Source organism: Oryctolagus cuniculus, chromosome 10 (assembly GCF_051225735.1).
Source record: "Oryctolagus cuniculus isolate XC-2025 breed Fujian yellow rabbit chromosome 10, ASM5122573v1, whole genome shotgun sequence".
In the NCBI taxonomy this organism is placed as follows: Eukaryota; Metazoa; Chordata; class Mammalia; order Lagomorpha; family Leporidae; genus Oryctolagus; species Oryctolagus cuniculus.
In genome coordinates, this window is record NC_142876.1 from 66,407,209 (window position 1) to 66,425,942 (window position 18,734).

At 43.3% G+C, this 18,734-nt stretch overlaps 1 protein-coding gene across 2 annotated transcripts in view; it reads right to left on the reverse strand.

The window, feature by feature from the left end:
- Nucleotides 1-6,017: 6,017 nt before the first annotated feature.
- LOC108177126 (ankyrin repeat domain-containing protein 12-like) overlaps nt 6,018-18,734 on the reverse strand; it is an 85,908-nt gene continuing 73,191 nt past the window's right edge. Inside the window, exons 3-5 of one of the 2 annotated variants that reach the window (XM_089305897.1) lie at nt 11,350-11,622; nt 8,500-8,595; nt 6,018-7,997 (exon numbers count right to left, since the gene is read on the reverse strand). In XM_089305897.1, the coding sequence (XP_089162023.1) occupies nt 7,812-7,997; nt 8,500-8,595; nt 11,350-11,358 (291 nt within the window). In that variant the 5' untranslated portion in view covers nt 11,359-11,622 and the 3' untranslated portion in view covers nt 6,018-7,811. The remainder of the gene's footprint in view (nt 7,998-8,499; nt 8,596-11,349; nt 11,623-18,734) is intronic. The other variant, XR_016214640.1, reaches the window with a different exon arrangement.

The window sequence follows — 18,734 nt, forward strand, 5'->3', positions numbered from 1 at the left end:
GACAAACGCTGAAATCTGGAACCGGCTGAGTCAGGGTGTAGTCCCGAACCTGACTAACTCATGGAGCAGAATATCTTGGCTGTTAGTAACAGAGCCCTGCATTAAGTTATCACGAGTTTCCTGTTGGAAATCAACCCAAGGGCATCCACAGATGGACGTGTTAGGGGATAGAAGTCAGAGTAGTTAGTGGTGTTTGCTGCTTTCTAAGAAATGCAAAAGGCTGCACTAGCAGAGACAAAACACTTTGACCCTAACCATCTTACCTATACACAGAAATGGAAGAGGACAGCAAAACCTCACAGGGAGAGGGAACCCTTCTGTCAATGCTCAGATAGATACAAGACCCTTTTGGGACCATCACACAATGACCAGGATTGACATCTTTGGAGAGAAGTGAAGGACACTCCCTGGCACAAAGGCCAAGAGGCAGAAAACTGCAGGGCAGGTCCAGACCAGCACTCGGTCATTAGTGCTGAATCCTGGGGATGGCCGCTTCCCGTCTGCCGGAGAAACTCCAGGGGAAGTCGGTGGCCTGCTGGATCTTTCACACAGCAACTCACACGTGCAGGGAGAGCATCTCCCTTGCCAATGAACTAAACCGACTTCTCTGCACAGCCAGCCCTCAGCTGAGTACAAAGGAAAATTACCCGTATTAGAGTGAAAACTTAGGGGTCCACGCCGCGGCATAGCGGGTTAAACTGCCACCTGCCAGCATCCTACATGGGTGCCAGTTCGACTCCCAGCTACTCCACCTCCAATCCAGCTTCCTGCTAATGCACCTGGAGAAGCAGCAGAGGGTGGCCCAAGTGCTTGGACCCTCGCACCCATGTGGGAGACCCAGAAGTTCCCGGCTCCTGGCTTCAGCCTGACCCAGCACTGGCCATTGCAGCCATCTGGAGAGTGAACCAGTGGACGGAAGAAATCCCTTTCTCTCTGTCTCTCCCTCTCTCTCTGTAACTCTTTCAAAATAAATAAATCTTTTATTAAAATTTTAAAGATTGAAAACTTATTAAATCCAATAATTTGAACAGGTTTCTCAATTATTTCTCAACATCCCATGAAGAAAAAAAATCCAGTCTGTGAGTTTTCTCATCTGCCCTGTCCCTGACTGCTAGTCAAGCAGCCTCAGAAGAGTATCCGGCTGGCGCCGCGGCTCACTAGGCTAATCCTCCGCCTTGCGGCGCCGGCACACCGGGTTCTAGTCCCGGTCGGGGCGCCGGATTCTGTCCCGGTTGCCCCTCTTCCAGGCCAGCTCTCTGCTGTGACCAGGGAGTGCAGTGGAGGATGGCCCAGGTGCTTGGGCCCTGCACCCCATGGGAGACCAGGAGAAGCACCTGGCCCTGCCTTGGGATCAGCGCAGTGCGCCGGCCGCAGCGCGCCGGCCGCGGCGGCCATTGGAGGGTGAACCAACGGCAAAAGGAAGACCTTTCTCTCTGTCTCTCTCTCTCAGTATCCACTCTGCCTGTCAAAAAAAAAAAAAAAAAAAGAAGAAGAGTATCTCAGCTCATGGATAAGCACCTGTGTGTGTGCATGCGTGCATGTGTGTGTGTGTTCATGTGGCTGTGTGCATGTGTGCCTGTGCCTGAGCCAGCCTGCGTGCATGTGCGTACTTGCACATGTGCATGTGAGTATATACATATGTGTGTATATGTGTGTGCATGTGTGCCTGAGCCTGCTGTTTGCGTGTGCGTGTTTGTGTATGTGTGCATGTGTGTGTATTCTGTTCCTAGGCGCTGGGGACAGTACCATGAATGAGATACCAAGTTTTTACTCTCATGCAGAAAGTTACACCTGCACCCTCCCTGTTATCTTCAATTTGAAATCATTGCTAAAATGTAATCCTTCCCACCAATTTTAGATGTCACCTCTATATCAGTCAGTGTTCCATTAGTACAGCTAAAATACTTGAGAGATGCTACCTATTAGGGAAGGTTTATTTTGGCTCTTGGGTTGGAAGGTTCCCAGTGTAGGAAGGGGCAGTGCTATTGGTCTGACCTTAGATGAGACGGGTGGATGGTGAAAGGCGCACGCACAGAGAAATCACAAGGTAAGCAGGAAGCAGAGCCAGGGAGACTGCCCATCCCCCATGTCACTGCATCTGTCCTCTTTTTTAAGATTTATTTATTTGAAAGTCAGAGTTACAGATAGAAAGAAGGAGAGACAGAGAGAAAGGTGTTCCATCCGCTGGTTCACTCTCCAATTGGCCATACCAGCCAGAGCTGTGCTGATCCGAAACCAGGAGCCAGGGGTCTCCTCCCTGTCTCCCACACAGGGGCCCAAGGACTTGGGCCATCTTCCACTGCTTTCCTAGGCTACAACAGAGAGCTGGATTGGAAGTGGAGCAGCCGGGACTCAAAATGGCACCCATGTGGGATGCTGGGTCTGCAGGCGACGGCTTCACCTGCTATGCCACAGCTCCGGCCCCACGTCTGTCTTTATAAAGCCACCAGGAGCACTCTGCACCAGCAATCTAATCCAATCCAATCATTTCCCGAAGGCCCCACCATCAGATACCACCACTGGTTAAATGTCTCCCAACAGTTCATTATCCATTAACATTAGTCTGTTAGCCATCAGCATGAGACTCTGTGCACCAAGCCTCTGCCCCATGGGCCTTTGGGGATTGCTCAAACTTATATCCAAACTGCAAGACCAATAAATTGAGCCTTCAACTCCAGAAGCTAGATGAAAATATAAATGAGGGAAGGAAAATATTACAAACAAGCTCATGACAGAAAAAATGTCACCTGTCATTTTGTGTTGTTCTCATGGTCTTGTCATTTGAATATTTTTTTCTACAGAAGCATTTACCATTTGATATTTATTTGTAGGGATTCTATAGATTCCAAGTGGCAATCCACTGTTGTGCATGTCAGGAATATTTTTCTTGCATTTAATGACTGTTCTATCTAGTTTATGTTCTCATTGATGACCTTTAGGAACATAAAGAAAGTTTTACCAAATTGGAGGGGAAATAGAATTTTAAAATATTACCTTCCCCTAGAACACCCCTCAGTGTATTCACTGTAGCAAATTTTGATAACTCTCACCTGTGTTGTATAATAATGATCCTTTGCCAAATGAAAAATCATTTTTGAAAACAGATGCTAGGATGCTATTTGAGAGTAATGGGCCCACATAAAAATTTCTGAGTAGAAAATTAAAGGGGGCCGGTGCTGTGGCAGAGCAGGTAAAGCCCAGCCTGCCATGCTGGCAATCCATATGGATGCTGGTTCAAGTCCCAGCTGCTCCACTTCTGATCCAGCTCCCTGCAAATGCACCTGGGAAAGCAGTGGAAAATGGCCCAAGCCCTCAGGCCCCTGCACCCAGGTGGGACATCCGGAAGAAGCTCCTGGCTCCTGGCCATTGTGGCCATTTGGGGAGTGAACGAGCAGATGGAAGATGGATCTCTCTCCCTCTCTCTGACTTCAAAATAAATAAATAAATTTTAAAAGGAAATTAGAAGACACAAGCATTATATATATATATAGTGAGAGAGAGAGAAAGAGACACAGACAAAGCAAAGATATAAGCAGGAAACTCCAGTTGCTTTTCACTGTTAAATAAAACTCGTTTTCAGGTTACAAAAAGGTCCTCCAAGAAGCCACTAAGAAAATGATGAGTTACCATATATTTTAACCATTAAACTTCAGCTTTCCCAAGATATTAATGTCTCTTATAATTATCTTTTCACGTTAAATGTTTGAAAATGATCTTTTAAAAAAGTGATGAAAATGCCCTTCTTTAAATATAAAGACTGACTCGTGTATTTTAGAGTTAATTTCTTCTATTTAAAATTTTGAGTCTTTATGTGTTAGCATATTAGAGATAGGATATACAAATATTCCTAACTTTTTGGGAAAGAAAATCACACATTTGTCTCTGCAATTAGTATCTAGATAACTACAATTCTAAGTCCCATTAGGTTGTCTTTGCCTGATATTTCTGCAGTCATGAAGTTTGCGGTATATCTAATACTTGATTCAAATCTTAGCTGAGGCGTCATTAATCAAGATTTGAACTTGAAAGGCTGTTCGTTCTCTCAGGATGAATGTTTCTGCAGTTTTGCTAGCTGCCCAACTAAACACTGGTGTTTGGCTTAGTCATACGGGAGAGAAATCAAGTAAAAAAATTTAGCACACATTTCACTCTTATTTTTTCTATAAAAATATAACTCTTTATTAAATAACATGCACAAATATCAACTAGTCATTTATTAAACAGATATGATTTAGAACAAGATTCAAAGAAATACAAATCCTTAGGTACAATTTAGTATCTTGTTCATGATATTTGAATAGTTTAAAAAGAATCACTGATTAAACTAACCACTTTTGTTTTTCTTTCAGAACCTATAACCTTTTTAGGTATACGGCCCATTCCACGTTTTCCCTAGCATTTCAGGGTTTTAGATTATCTTCCATGTCAGAAGCCCTCAGCAACTTCGGTGATTAGACATGTCCAATGAGAAGGCAGTAACTTGAAGCTGTCCCCTTTAGCTCCGAGTTACCTGACCAAGGAGATGGGTGGGCCCAGGCAGGAGGCTCCAGCTTTCTGAGGCACCACTCAAGAGCGAGACCTGGGTAAGACGGCAAAGCTGGCGCAGCTAAAGCTCACCAGATTCTCGCCTGCTCCCTTGTCTCTGGGGGAGCCTGTTTTGTTCGGCCAAACAGTGACAGTGACAGCCCCGCCCCGCCCCGCCCCTCCCCTCTCCTGAGTGGACCAGCAGAAGGAAGGCTCGGGAAACTTACCCCTCTTATTTTCTACAACTTCAAGGCTCAATAATCTGGTTTTTGACTTTTACGATTTGCCACACTATCCCATCAAATTTCCTTTTGAGGCAAAAGTAGAAACAAAGTTTGCATTACATTTTTTTGCATTAAAAGTATTGCTTTTACGAGATACTCAGCAGACTCATAGAATGGCGGATGTCCTAAACAGCACTCTGGCCTCAGAATCAGCCCTAAAGGCATTCCAATCTGGCTGAAAAGCCCATGAGAGTATTTCAGGCATGGAAAGCCAAGACACTCTGGCAAAAAAAAAAAAAAAAACAAAAAACAAAAAACAAAAAACAAACCCTAAATGAAAGATCTCTGTGAGATCCCAGTGGAAAGAACAGGTCTTCAAAGAAGGAGGTACCTTTCTCTGAAGGGAGGAGAGAACCTCCACTTTGACTATGACCTTGTCTAAACAACATAAGAGTCAGAGAACGCAAGGGGCTTCCATAGCCTTGAAAACTCATGACTGGAGCATAGGGAGATTACTTATGCCATAAACAAGAGTGTCAATTTGTAAAGTCAACAACAGGAGTCACTGTGCACTTACTCCTCATGTAGGATCTCCGTCCTTAATGTGCTGTACATTGAGACTTAATGCTATAACGAGTACTCAAACAGTATATTTCACTTTGTGTTTCTATGGGGGTGCAAACTGTTGAAATCTTTACTTAATGTATACTAAACTGATCTTCTGTAAAAAAAAGAAGAAGAAGAAGAAGAAGAAGAAGAAGAAGAAGAAGAAGAAGAAGAAATTATCAATTCCCAACTTGACTCTCACTGGGATTAAACATGACAATAGCTCTGATCTGATTTCATCATCATTTAAAAAATCATATATTATTTTTCACTTTATGTTTCTGTGTGGGAGCAAACTGTTGAAATCTTTACTTACTGTATGCTAAACTGATCTTCTGTATATAAAGAGAATCGAAAATGAATCTTGATGTGATTGGAAGGGGAGAGGGAGTGGGAAAGGGGAGGGTTGCGGGTGGGAGGCATGTTATGGGGGGGAAGCCATTGTAATCCATAAGCCGTACTTTGGAAATTTGTATTCATTAAATAAAAGTTAAAAAAAAGTATTGCTTTTATAAATTAGCTTTCCACGTTCCCAGTTTTAATTAAAACTCAACTTCAACAAAACCAGTGCTTCAAAATCTACTCTGCCTTTCTGGCCCATTTATCCAACAAAAAGGGCCAAAAATCTCTCACCTAAACTCTAAAGGAAACTACAGCAACCTTTATGATAAAGTCCTTGCACTGTGTAGTTTTTACACGTGCTGCTTTATTGCGCATGCCAAGTACAGTAAGAATTAAAATAAAAAGAATTAAAATATAAATTAATGTAAAAATTTCAATATCCCTAAGCTTAATATGTACCTTTGCACTCAAAAACTTCAAGATTCTCTCCCATGATCTGGGACAGCCAATTTGCTAGTGAATTTCAGTCACGTCACCCCTTATATCTTCTCTTCACTTTTCTCTATCAGAATAAAAGCAGAATTCAAGAAAGGTTTGTGGAAAGTTTCTTAAATTTTATCTCATATACTTATGATGAATTTTACATTAACTTCATTTTCCGTTCAAAAATGCTGAACAAGTCCTGCAGCAGGTGCCAGATCTGAAATAGTCCTGAATATTTCATCTATATCATGTTACAGGAGAAACCGGACTTTTTCTAAGTATATTGCTAATTATTTTATTATAAAATAGCATACCAAGTCTTATTGCAAGTATAAAATTTTGCAAATTATATGTTTTGCATCTTGATACAAGGAAAAATACATGTTAATTAACTTTCCATAAACATTTCAGAGATCAATTGGAATATTCCTAATTTCTTTTACTTATTTTGACATCAAATAACTTTTTTGATCCTAGTACTCAGTTTTTATTTTAAAAGTGCAAAGGTTATTAAGCTTAAAACTTTAAATTTAAGCAATGTAAAAAAGTTTTACAATGATATAACATGACCAATAAAATTTATTAAACATATTTACATATATTCACAGATTCATTCATTGCTGAGTATTAAAATAGACATTTACAATTTTAGAATTTTCATTCAAAGGCATTTTTTTCCCCTGGGGGAAAACAGGCTCTACTGTGAGATGAGAAAAGAGCTAAGTTTCTCTGTCTGACTAATTCTAAATAATAGGTCCAACACAGTAAGTCACAAGCTCTACCACAGGAGACGAGCATGAAACGCCTTACACTGCTCCAGGCATCAGTTATGGAGAGAGTTAAATTACCGAAGCATGCGGTACAACCAAGTCACGACTCTTACAGCTATGGTGAGGAAAACAAGCTAACTCAAACACATGCATGCTTTCTGAAGCTCTGCTACCTGAACACACTACTACTGCGCTCCACACAAACCACGACTTTGGTCCAATAAAACAGGGGACGACACAGTTTACAGTTATTTCTCTGTACACGCTCTCACTACCAATCCCTTTGGATACACTGTGACCTTTAATTACAAGATTTACATCTGCACAATATGTATAAAATAAGTTATTAAAAAGGAAGACAATAGTAAAACTTTCAAAAAGAAAATGTACAATTAATTTACAGATGTATTAAACTCAAGAAATTTTGTGCCAAGTTTTTCTTCCACATTAGAAACTATTTGGTAGAAATTAAGCCTTGTAGTTTACGGATATCTTCTCAATAAAACCTGAAAGAGAGCTGAACACCAGTGGTCATCTCTTCACATGAGAGAGCTAACAACTTCCAGCGCTGTTAGCAGATTCTTCGCATTTTCAATGCCTGCCACAGTCTGCCAACATGCTCTAATGCAACTGTTACCTTTCACCAACATAAGGAACAGTTTCCCGCTAGAAACTGTGTTTGGACCTCAGATCCAAAATAAGCCTTATTTCTCATCAAGTGACAGTGGGTTGACTACACAACCAACTTCAACTGAACCAATTCAAAGGCGTAACACCAGTATTTGCGTCAAAAGGCAGTATTCCACAGTGTAGCACTTGGAGCACATCCGGTCAGGACAACGCCAGCAGGAAACAACCACCGCTATATTGGAGTCAATTCAAAGTCATCATTAACATCAACGAGGGGAACATAGAACTCCTGGATTTCGTAGATGCTGATAGATTTATAGGTGGCAGGATCAAGCTCCTGGAGTTTGAGCTGCCATTCCAATCTCTGGACAGCATTTAAAGCTGCAGCTTCGTGTTGTTGCCTCATTAAAAGACAGGTCTATTTAAAAGGAGAAGAATTAATCGATTAGTTTGATAAGTTTGCTTTGCTGAAAAGTTGACTTCAAATTGTAAGTCCATTTCTGCTTTACCCTGTTCGTAGCAACATGCTAACTACTTTTGGGTCTGTAACTTCATGTTCCTTTTAGACTTTAATTTTGAGAAAATACTCCTTCAATTTAGAAGATTTCAAATTATCAAAGGAATCATGAAAATCCAGAGACAAATGGCTTTTGAAGTAACTCACAATCTCAATTTTCCTTACAGATTTGCAAAATACGGTGCACAGGTATACTTGATAGTGCACACAGAGACCTACACTGGTAGCCCCTCCTTTATATAGTATTAGTTCTTAAAATGGACTTGGGGTCTCTACTTCCCTTTATCTTTCCAGCTGTAGCCAGTAGAGATTTCAGGACTAGCCACTGTTTCCTTCCTAATGACTGCAGTTTGTGTTAAGAAGGGGGAGCCACTCATTTAAACTGATTGCTAAACATACATACCTTTAATTTGTCAAATTTATCATCCACATCTTGTAACCAAGACATGAACTGTCTTGCATTAAAGCGATTCCTTACAGAAGTTTTACTGTCATCAGACTGAAAGAGAACATTAAAAGTAGTTGAATATCATAAAACACAACAAGCCACTTTAAATCTGTGTGCCATTATATGATATTTTTACAGTATATGTCCCATTTTTAGTAATACTCCTACTGCTCTGAATCAAAGATGGATTTTCAGAAAGGCACATGAAGTACTGTGCTGATTGCAGTTTTAGTTTTCTTTCTTTACTTTTTCTTCAAAAGATTTCATTTATTTATTTGAAAGGCAGGATTAGAAAGAGAGAGAGAGAGACTCCATCTGCTGGTTCACTTCACAAATGGCCACAATAGACGAAACTGGGCCAGGCTGAAGCCAGGAGCCAGGAGTCAGGAGACATCCAAGTCTCCTAGGATGAGAGTGCCTCTTTACTTATTTACATAAAAGCCACAATGGGCCGGCACCGCAGCTCACTAGGCTAATCCTCCACCTGCGGCGCCGGTACCCCAGGTTCTAGTCCTGGTTGCTCCTCTTCCAGTCCAGCTCTCTACTGTGGCCTGGGAGGCAGTGGAGGATGGCCCAGGTGCAGGTGGGCCCTGCACCCACGTGGGAGACCAGGAGGAAGCACTTGGCTCCTGGCTTCGGATTGGCGCAGCATGCCAGCCATAGCAGCCATTTGGGGGGTGAACCAACGGAAAGGAAGGCCTTTCTCTCTGTCTCTCTCACTGTCTAACTCTGGCTGTCAAAAAAAAAAAAAAAAAAGTTGCAATGACAGAGAAAGAGAGAGGTATCTTATTTCACAGTTCCTGAAATATAAAAAAACTGAATAAGTGAATTTCACAAATTATGACAACATACTTGTAAGAGTACAATTTACTATTTTAACACTGGGAAAATGAGGCTTGTAACACTGGTCATTTTGTGCATTGTAAGACACAGAAATGCACTGGTAAACACCAGTAACAATGTATCACTCTCTCTTCAGAACTCTTCATATCTGTCTTACGAGTTGACTCCAATAGTAGCTTGTCTGTTTATTATTATTTTTTAAAAGATTTTATTTATTTATTTGAGAGGCAGAGTTACAGACAGCGAGAGAGGGAGACAGAGAGGAAGGTCTTCCATTCACTGGCCCACTGCCCCAAATGGCTGCAACGGCCGGAGCTGGCCGATCTGAAGCCAGAAGCCAAGAGTTTCCTCCAGGTCTCCCACGTGGGTGCAGGGGCCCAAGGACTTGGGCCATCTTCCACTGCTTTCCCAGGCCCCAGCAGAGAGCTGGATCGGAAGAGGAGCAGCCAGGACTTGAACCGGCGCTGCAGGCAGAGGAGTAACAAGCTGTGCCCCAGAACCGGCCCCCAATTGTCTATTTATTATGATGGAACATTTCCTGGGGGAAAAATTTAGACCAGCTGCCTAATAAACAAGGCCAGATTACTGGCAAAGTAAAGTAAGAAAAAGGTGAGTGGCTTTTTCAACAATAAGTGGTATTTTAAATTTTGTCCATTGGGCAGTCTCTGTAATGAAACCAAGGTCTGACAAAGTTGTCAATAAAATCTATACTTTGGTAATTTATGAGTGTTAAAAAGTTTGAGAGGGTGGGCTGTGTGACAGTTACCCTCTTCTCCATTACTATAACTGTGGTGTATAAGCACGATCTGACTCTCTGACTATGACTGAGTTTACAGCATAGTAGCAAGGAGCAATTATTTGAAACAAATTTATTAGAATTCCTGTATAGAAAGAATGGAAGAAGACCATGAGAAAAGAGAAAAGGTAGAAGGTAGGGGAAAAAATGACTTAAGGATTATGCAAATGTACAAGTGCCACATATTCATACACAAATAAGCTGTATTATCCAGGATATGTATCCCTGTAACAATACTGTAAGTCTGACATGTATGACACAAAACTGTTACTCAAAGTATGGTCCATGAAGTGAGGCCAGTCTGTAAATTTTGTTACTGATCTGGAATGAAATAAGAAGTTTGCAACAAAATGGAAACCACTGTATCACTAAGCACACTGTGTACTTCAGCTGACTGTTTTTTTTCAATAGCATTTTCTCCTTTTTTGATGAAGGAAGCAACCCACTGATTTACATTCCAGCACAAGCTGCTTATTTTGAGCAGTGGGAATACACAGTTTGTAGAACAACTGCGCTGAGTATCACTGGCATGAAGCACAGGGCCCAGTGGGATAAACCATAGATGGGCTGCTACACAGATGCCATCCTTTTATTTATCCCTAATCTCTTAAGTTCTGAAATTCGCAGTCTTGGTTACTCATAGTCTCAGTTAACTAAGCTGCCTCCTGCAATGCCAGCGTCCCATATGACAAGTGTCAGTTCGAATCCTGGTTGTTCTACTTCTGATGCAGCTCCTTGCTAATGGGGCTGGGAAAACACTGGAGATGGCCCATGTGGGAGACCTGGATGGGGCTCTGGGCTCCTGGCTTGTCTAGAGTGATCCTGGCTGTTGTGGTCATTTGGTGAAGAATCTGTTAGTTCTAAAAACAATAACAAGGGGTGGATGCCTGGTCTACTGGCTATGATGTCCAAGTACCATATCACCATATCCAAGTGTCTGGGTTTTATGTCTGGCTCCAGCTCCTGACTCCAGCTACCTATCAGTGCAGACCCTAGGAGGCAGCAGGCGATGGCTGCAACAACTGAGTTTCTGCCATTCACATGGGAGACCTACATGGAGTTCCTAGCTCTAGTCATCATGGGCACTGAACCAGGGCATGGATGGGAGCTGGCTCTCGTTAACAGATGCATTTTAAAAAACAAATTTATAATATCCTGAATCTTACATGTGCCATTTACTTTAATGGAGTCTTGTGTAAAACTCTCACTTATTAAATACACGCTGACTTTTTTAGTCTTGCCTATTTTTTAAAAGTTTGATACTCCTGTTCAGTAACTTTTATTTTTTTCTGAAGAGTTTCCTTTGTCTTTTCCATATAGTTTATCTCTTGAAGAACCAACACTGGTTTTCTCACTCTGGATTTGGCTGACCACACTCTCTTGGTGCACTTAACATGCGCTTCTGACCTTGACATTTCTTGTACATTGGCAGCTGGATCCTGCGGATGAAGACAGAAAGGTGTGATCTCTTTGACAAAGCCACAGTAGCAGTAGAGTATATTCTTTCATCATGGGGCATGTGATGCATTCTTTTATTTAATATTAGTAACTGTCCGTGTTCAATGCTACAGATAGACTAGTGGGGGTTTGCAAAATGCCATATTTTAACTTTTTTATAAATCTTTAAAGCACTGTTTTTTTAAAGCTTTGTTTTTAATTTGTTCATTTGAAAGGCAGAGTTAAAGGGACGCAAAAGCAGCGAGAAAGAGGTCTTCCAGCCGCTGGTTCACTCCCTAAATGGTCACAACGGCTGGAGCTGAGCCGAACCAAAGCCAGGAGCCAGGAGCTTACTCCCGGTCACACTTTCCCTACCTTCAACAAGGTCACCCAGTAATAGAGTTCATACAGAAAGTCAAGAAAAAAATTTTCCAGTTATTTGCCTAAATTTTCAAGTAAACTGACTCTCTCTCATCCTGATAACAAACGAATTTTTTAAATCATCATTATGAACTCATGGATTTAAACATATTTGATGGGTTCCAGAACTTTGCAATGTCCTTATTAAAGCTCACATTGTTCCACGCCGGGGCAGTGGAAAAGTGCTCCAAGTTGTCTCCTAAGGCCCCTCTCACAAGATCTTATCTTTGTTACCTTTCATGACATTTGTAATGAAAAGATGCTGCAAGCTCATTGTACATATTCCCTGCTCTAGACCTAGGACCATCTTTTTCTAAGAAGCCTTCATTTTCCTTTAGTAGAAACATTTTAAGATCATAATCTGAGAATCAGACATGATTATACTACTCTCCTCATTGCTTTTAGTTCAATTATAGAGCAAAGAAATTGTATATATTTGTATATATTATAAAAATTGGCATTTTTAAACTCACAAGAAAATTCAAACACTGAACAATACACACCCTTTTTACCCAGATTTGTCTATGATTAATATTTTACTCCCTTGCTTTACAATCTATATTCAACAAATGTATGTGTTTGTATACATATTTTTCATTAGTATACAAGAGTATATTATATACATCATGTCCCTATACCCATATATACTTCAGTATTTCTTAAGAAATAAGACATAAGGACATTATCTTAAGTTGCCCTATATGGCTGTCAACTTCATGAATTACACTGATAGGACACTAGTTACTGTGCATATTCCTTATTAAATCATGTAACAATGTCTTCTTCTATAGTAATTTTTCCTCTGCACCCACATGGGAGACCCAGAGGAAGCTCTTGGCTTCAGATTGACACGGCTCTGGCAATTGTGGCCATCTGGAGAGTGAACCACGGATAGAAGACCTCTCTCTCTAACTCTCTCTCTCTCTGCCTCTGCCTCTCTGTAACTCTGATTTTCAAGTAACAAATAAAATATTTTTTAAAAAAGCATGTAAATAAAAATATCACAATTTGTAAATTTTTGTTTCTAAAATAGTTGGGTATATTAAAAAAATATTAACATAAAAACACTTTGTAATCTTTTACCTGACTTTTTTTTTTTTTTTTTGACAGGCAGAGTGGACAGTGAGAGAGAGAGAAAGGTCTTCCTTTGCCATTGGTTCAACCTCCAATGGCCGCCGCGGCCGGCGCATGCCTGATCTGAAGCCAGGAGCCAGGTGCTTATCCTGGTCTCCCAAGCACTTGGGCCATTCTCCACTGCACTCCCGGGCCATAGCAGAGAGCTGGCCTGGAAGAGGGGCAACCGGAACAGAATCTGGTGCCCCGACTGGGACTAGAACCCGGTGTGCCGGTGCCGCAAGGCAGAGGATTAGCCTAGTGAGCCGCGGCGCCAGCCGACCTGACACTTCTGTAATAGCTTAGATTTCAAGATATGTTTCTATGCACAGCATCTTTTCCTTCAAAATATGCCCTTCAGATATGTATTATTTATGGCATGATCTAAAGATGAGGAAATAGACATTCAGAAGAGAAAAATAATTTGGTCAAAATCATACAGCTAGTAAACTGGTCAGGCCAGAACTAAACCCATATCTACATTCACTGTAAATTTCATTTTTGTCAACTAAAATAAAACATCTTTTAAAAGATTGGCAGTGCTAGGAAAAGCACCAAAAGATGGCCCAATTACTTGGGCCCTGCTACCCAAGTGGGAGACCTGGAAGAAGCTCCTGGCTCCTGGCTTCGGCCTGGCCCAACCCTGGCCATTGTGGCCATCTGGGAAATCAACCAGCAGATGAAAGTTCTGTCTCTCCCTCTCTTTCTGTAAGTCTTTCAAATAAATAAATCTTAAAAAATAAAAAGATAGGCAGCGCAAAACTGTGAAATGTTTATTGTAAGTAAAATCTGATTTAACTCTACATCTAGTTATTGATAGAATGTCTTGAAATAAAAATTTTGCCAAGATTTAGTCAATTATCAAACAACATTTTATGAAAAAATAATGCCAAATCTGACTGTGAAGTAGCAGTTGGAAAGTGAAAAAAGGGAAAACAAACTACAGATGAGCTTATTAAGCAATGAGCGAAAGATGACAACACATACAATCAACTAAACAATTGTTTGAATATACAAACATGAAATATTTTTTCATTGAGAAGCAGAGAGAGAAAGCAAGCAAATAAGCCTCCATCTGTTAGTTTACAACCCAAAGCCAGCAAGGGCTAGGGTGTCGCCAGGCTGAAGCCAGGAGCCAGGAACTCAATCTAGGGCGCCCTCATGGTTGACAGAGACCCAAGCAACTGAGTCATTCTCTGCTGTCTTCAGGAAGCAGATCAGTAGAAGCTGGAATTGGAAGCAGACCTGGCACTCGAACACAGGTGTTACAGTATGAGATGTGGGTATCTTTTTTTTTTTTAAAGATTTTTATGTATTTATTTATTTGAGAGGTAGAGTTACAGACAGTGAGAGGGAGAGACAGAAGGGTCTTCCTTCCATTGGTTCACTCCCCAAATGGCTGCAACAGCGAGAGCTGTGCCAATCCAAAGCCAGGAGCCTGGTGCTTCTTCCTGGTCTCCCATGCGGGTGCAGGGGCCCAAGGACTTGGGCCACCCTCCACTGCCTTCCCAGGCCACAGCAGAAAGCTGGATTGGAAGAGGAGCAGCCGGGACTAGAACCAGTGCCCATATGGGATGCTGGCACCACAGGCAGAGGATTAACCTACTGTGCCACAGCGCTGGCCCCCGAGATGTGGTTATCTTAACCAGCATCTTAACTGGGAGGCCAAAAAATGCCCATCCCTTGAATTTGTATTATGATAATGTGTATCGCTAATTTTTTTCCTATCGTGCTTACATCTCTGTGCCCGCTACTAGCAGGATGGAGTGGAGTGTCATAATCTAATCTCTGTGTGTTCCCAACATCTGCTCCAGGATCTTAGCAACATCATAATATCCAACATTGCAAGTTTCTTGAGTGGTGTCCAACCCAGAATTAGAATATTAACTCGGGGCCGGCGCTATGGCGTAGTGGGTAAAGCTGCCATCTGCAGTACCAGCATCCCATATGGGAACCAATTTGAGTCCCAGTTGCTCTACTTCCAAGCTCCTGGCTCCTGGCTTTGAATCGGCACATCTCTGGCTGTGTGGCCAATTGGGGAGTGAACCAGCAGATGGAAGACCTCTCTCTCTCTCTCTCTCTCTCTCTCTCTCTCTCTCTCTTTCTCCTTAATTCTTTCAAATAAATAAATAAATCTTTTTTAAAAAAAGAATATTAAAAACATATGGTTCACAAGTACCAAATCCAAGATAAAGCTTTCCATATACATTCCTATGTGTGACATATCAACTCTAAACCTCACATGCTGCAAATGGAAAGAGAAATTATGAAGATGTTCAAAATAAACATCTAACCCCTGATTGAACAGAAAGGTCATTCAAGATATTATTTCCACTGGGGAGAAACTGTATCACGGAAGCATTAAGTAATCAGTTTTCAGCATTAAATACACACTTGTTTTAATAATCATCTGAGGGGCCGGTGCTGTGGCACAGTAGGTTCATCCTCCACCTGTGGTGCCAGCATCCCATATGGGCGCCAGTTCTATTCCCGGCTGCTCCTCTTCCAGTCCAGCTCTCTGCTGTCGCTCCCCGTCTTCGTGGAGGAACGACACAGGACCCTGCGCTGTTCTTTCATCTGCTCGGCCCTCCCCGGGTCTGCTGCTGGTTCTTCCCGGGTTGGCTACCGACCCTTCCACCTCCGTGGAAGGGCAGTTCCCCCTGCCACTTTCCCCACTTCCGCAGGGGAGCGGCACACCACCGGCCGGCTCTCTCGGGGGCTGCTCAGGTGTTCCTTCAGATAGATGTTCCTGGTGCATGTTGTCTCTCTCCTCCTTTATAGTCCTCTTCCACCAATCCCAACTCTGCTACCCACACGCCGAGTACGCTGCTCTCCTCCAATCAGGAGCAGGTCCTACAGTTTATTGGTTGAACTGGAGGCAGCTGTGTAGAAGCTTACTCCTCCCCAGCGCCATATCGTGGGAGAGCAGATGCATAGAATGTCTTAATTCGAGTAACAGTCTAGCCCAAGTTGCTCCCCACAGATCCCCCTTTCTTTTTATTTTTGGCGTTGATACGCGCCTGTCTTCGGTGCCCCGCAGCACACACTCTGCTCTGCTTGCTAGAGTTGCCCACAGGTGCTTACAAGCCCTACCAATCAGGCAAACCGAATCCGGGTCCTCTCTTTGCCATGTTGTGAGGAGGTTTTTAGGCGCTGATGCGTGCCTGTGTTCGGTGCCCTGCAGCGCATGCTCTACTCTGCTAGAACTGCCTGCAGGTGCTTGCAAGCCCTACAAATCAGGCAAACCGAATCCGAGCCTTCTCATTGCCGTCTTGTGGGGAGACTTATTGGTGTTGATACTGTGCCTGTCTTCGGTGACCTGCAGCCGCCACAGGTGCTTATTGTCTTACTAATCAGGCAGACTGAATCCAAGCCCTCTCATTGCCGTGTTGTGGGGAGGCCTTATTTTTCCTCTATTTCTCTATCTCCGGGCATTCCTATTTCTCTTATTTTACTTCTATCTGCCAGCATTCCTATTTCTCTCATTTTACTTCTATACTTCTGTTTCTCTTATCCCCGCGGCTTCCCGGCGCCTGCCCCGAGGCTGCTTCTCGGCGCCTCGCCCCGCAGCGGCTTCCCGGCTTCGCGCGCTCCGTGGTCTCTGCGCCCGCACCACGGCCTTCGCGCCAGCCCCGCATTCCCTATCTACTTGCGCCCCGCACGCTCTCTCTGCACGCGGCGGCTTCCGCGAATCACACAGCCTAGCTCACGTTTCCGCCACCGGTTGGTTTAGTTTTCAAAGTTCCCCGGGCTAACCTGACGAAATGCAACCTATAGCTTACGTCTCCGCTCCTGGTTTGGCTTCCTGTCTTTTGCTCCCCGGGCTAATCTGATGGATTCCAACCTGGCTTACGTCTCCGCCTCTGGTTTTAGCTTTTCACCTTTTGCTCCCCGGGCTGACTTGAAGAATTCCAACCTGGCTTACGTCTCCGCCTCAGCCTGCCCCCGCGGCTTCATCCTCCCTAACATATTTTTCTCTACCCGGTATGTTTCCTAACTTTTCTTCCAACAATATTCCCCTCTCATTTCTCCTGGCTTCTCCCCACAGTCCATATCCGAGTCTAAGTTTCTTCTAGCTTTCACTTTCGCTTTTGACCTTAGAGATTTCTCCCAGCCTCCCCCCCATAGTCCGTATCTGAGTCTATGCTTAGGCTTTCGATAGCTTCTTCTGGCACCTTTTCCGTCCGGCTTTTCCCTAGGCTCTTTGCTAGTCTCTCTCTCCGGTATTTTCCCACTTCTTCCCATTTCTTCCCTCCTAAGTTTCCTATCCGAGTCACGGCACCATTATGTCGCTCCCCCTCTTCGTGGAGGAACGACACAGGACCATGCATTGTTCTTTCGTCTGCTCGGCCCTCCCCGGGTCTGCTGCTGGTTCTTCCCGGGTTGGCTACCGACCCTTCCACCTCCGTGGAAGGGCAGTTCCCCCTGCCACTTTCCCCACTTCCGCAGGGGAGCGGCACACCACCGGCCGGCTCTCTCGGGGGCTGCTCAGGTGTTCCTTCAGATAGATGTTCCTGGTGCATGTTGTCTCTCTCCTCCTTTATAGTCCTCTTCCACCAATCCCAACTCTGCTACCCACATGCCGAGTACGCTGCTTTCCTTCAATCAGGAGCAGGTCCTACAGTTTATTGGTTGAACTGGAGGCAGCTGTGCAGAAGCTTACTCCTCCCCAGAGCCATATCGTGGGAGAGCAGATGCATAGAATAAGTCTTAATTCGAGTAACAGTCTAGTCCAAGTTGCTCCCACACTCTGCTATGGCCTGGGAAAGCGGTAGAAGATGGTCTAGGTGCTTGGGCCCCTGCACCCATGTGGGAAACCAGGAAGAAGCACCTGGCTCCTGGCTTTGGATCAGTGCAGCTCCAGTCATTGCGGCCATTTGGAGAGTGAACCAATGGAAGGAAGACCTTTCTCTCTGTCTCTCCCTCTCACTGTCTGTAACTCTACCTCTTAAATAAATAAATAAATAAATAAATAATATTCTAAAAAAATAATCATTTGAACTACAAAAAAAGAGGCAAAATATTAATAAGCTTGTTTAGAGTCTTTCAGTAAACCAGGGCTTTATTTGGTAAAATAAGGGCTTTAGGGGCCAGTGCTGTGGCATAGCTGGTTAAAGCCCTGGCCTGCAGAGCCAGCATCCTATATGGGCACTGGTTTGAGTCCCAGCTACTCCACTTCCAGTACAGCTCCCTTCTAATGCACCTGGGAAAACAGCAGAGGATGGCCCAGGTCCTTTGGCCACTGCATTCACATGGGAAACCTGGAGGAATCTCCTGGCTTCTGTCTTTGGATCGACTCTCAGCTCTGGCCATTTCAGCCATTTGGGGAGTGAACCAGCAGATGGAAGGAAGACCTCTCTCTCTCTGTGTCTCTCTCTCCCCCTCTCTTTCAAATAAATAAAATAAATCTTTAAAAAATTATTTAAAATAAATAAGGGCTTTATTGTGTTAAGATAAAATATTTTCATAGCTGGTGCTGTGACTTAGTGGGTAGAGCCACCACCTGCAGTGCCAGCATCCCATGTGGGTACCGGTTTGAGACCCGGCTGCTCCACTTCCAATCCAGCTCTCTGCTATGGCC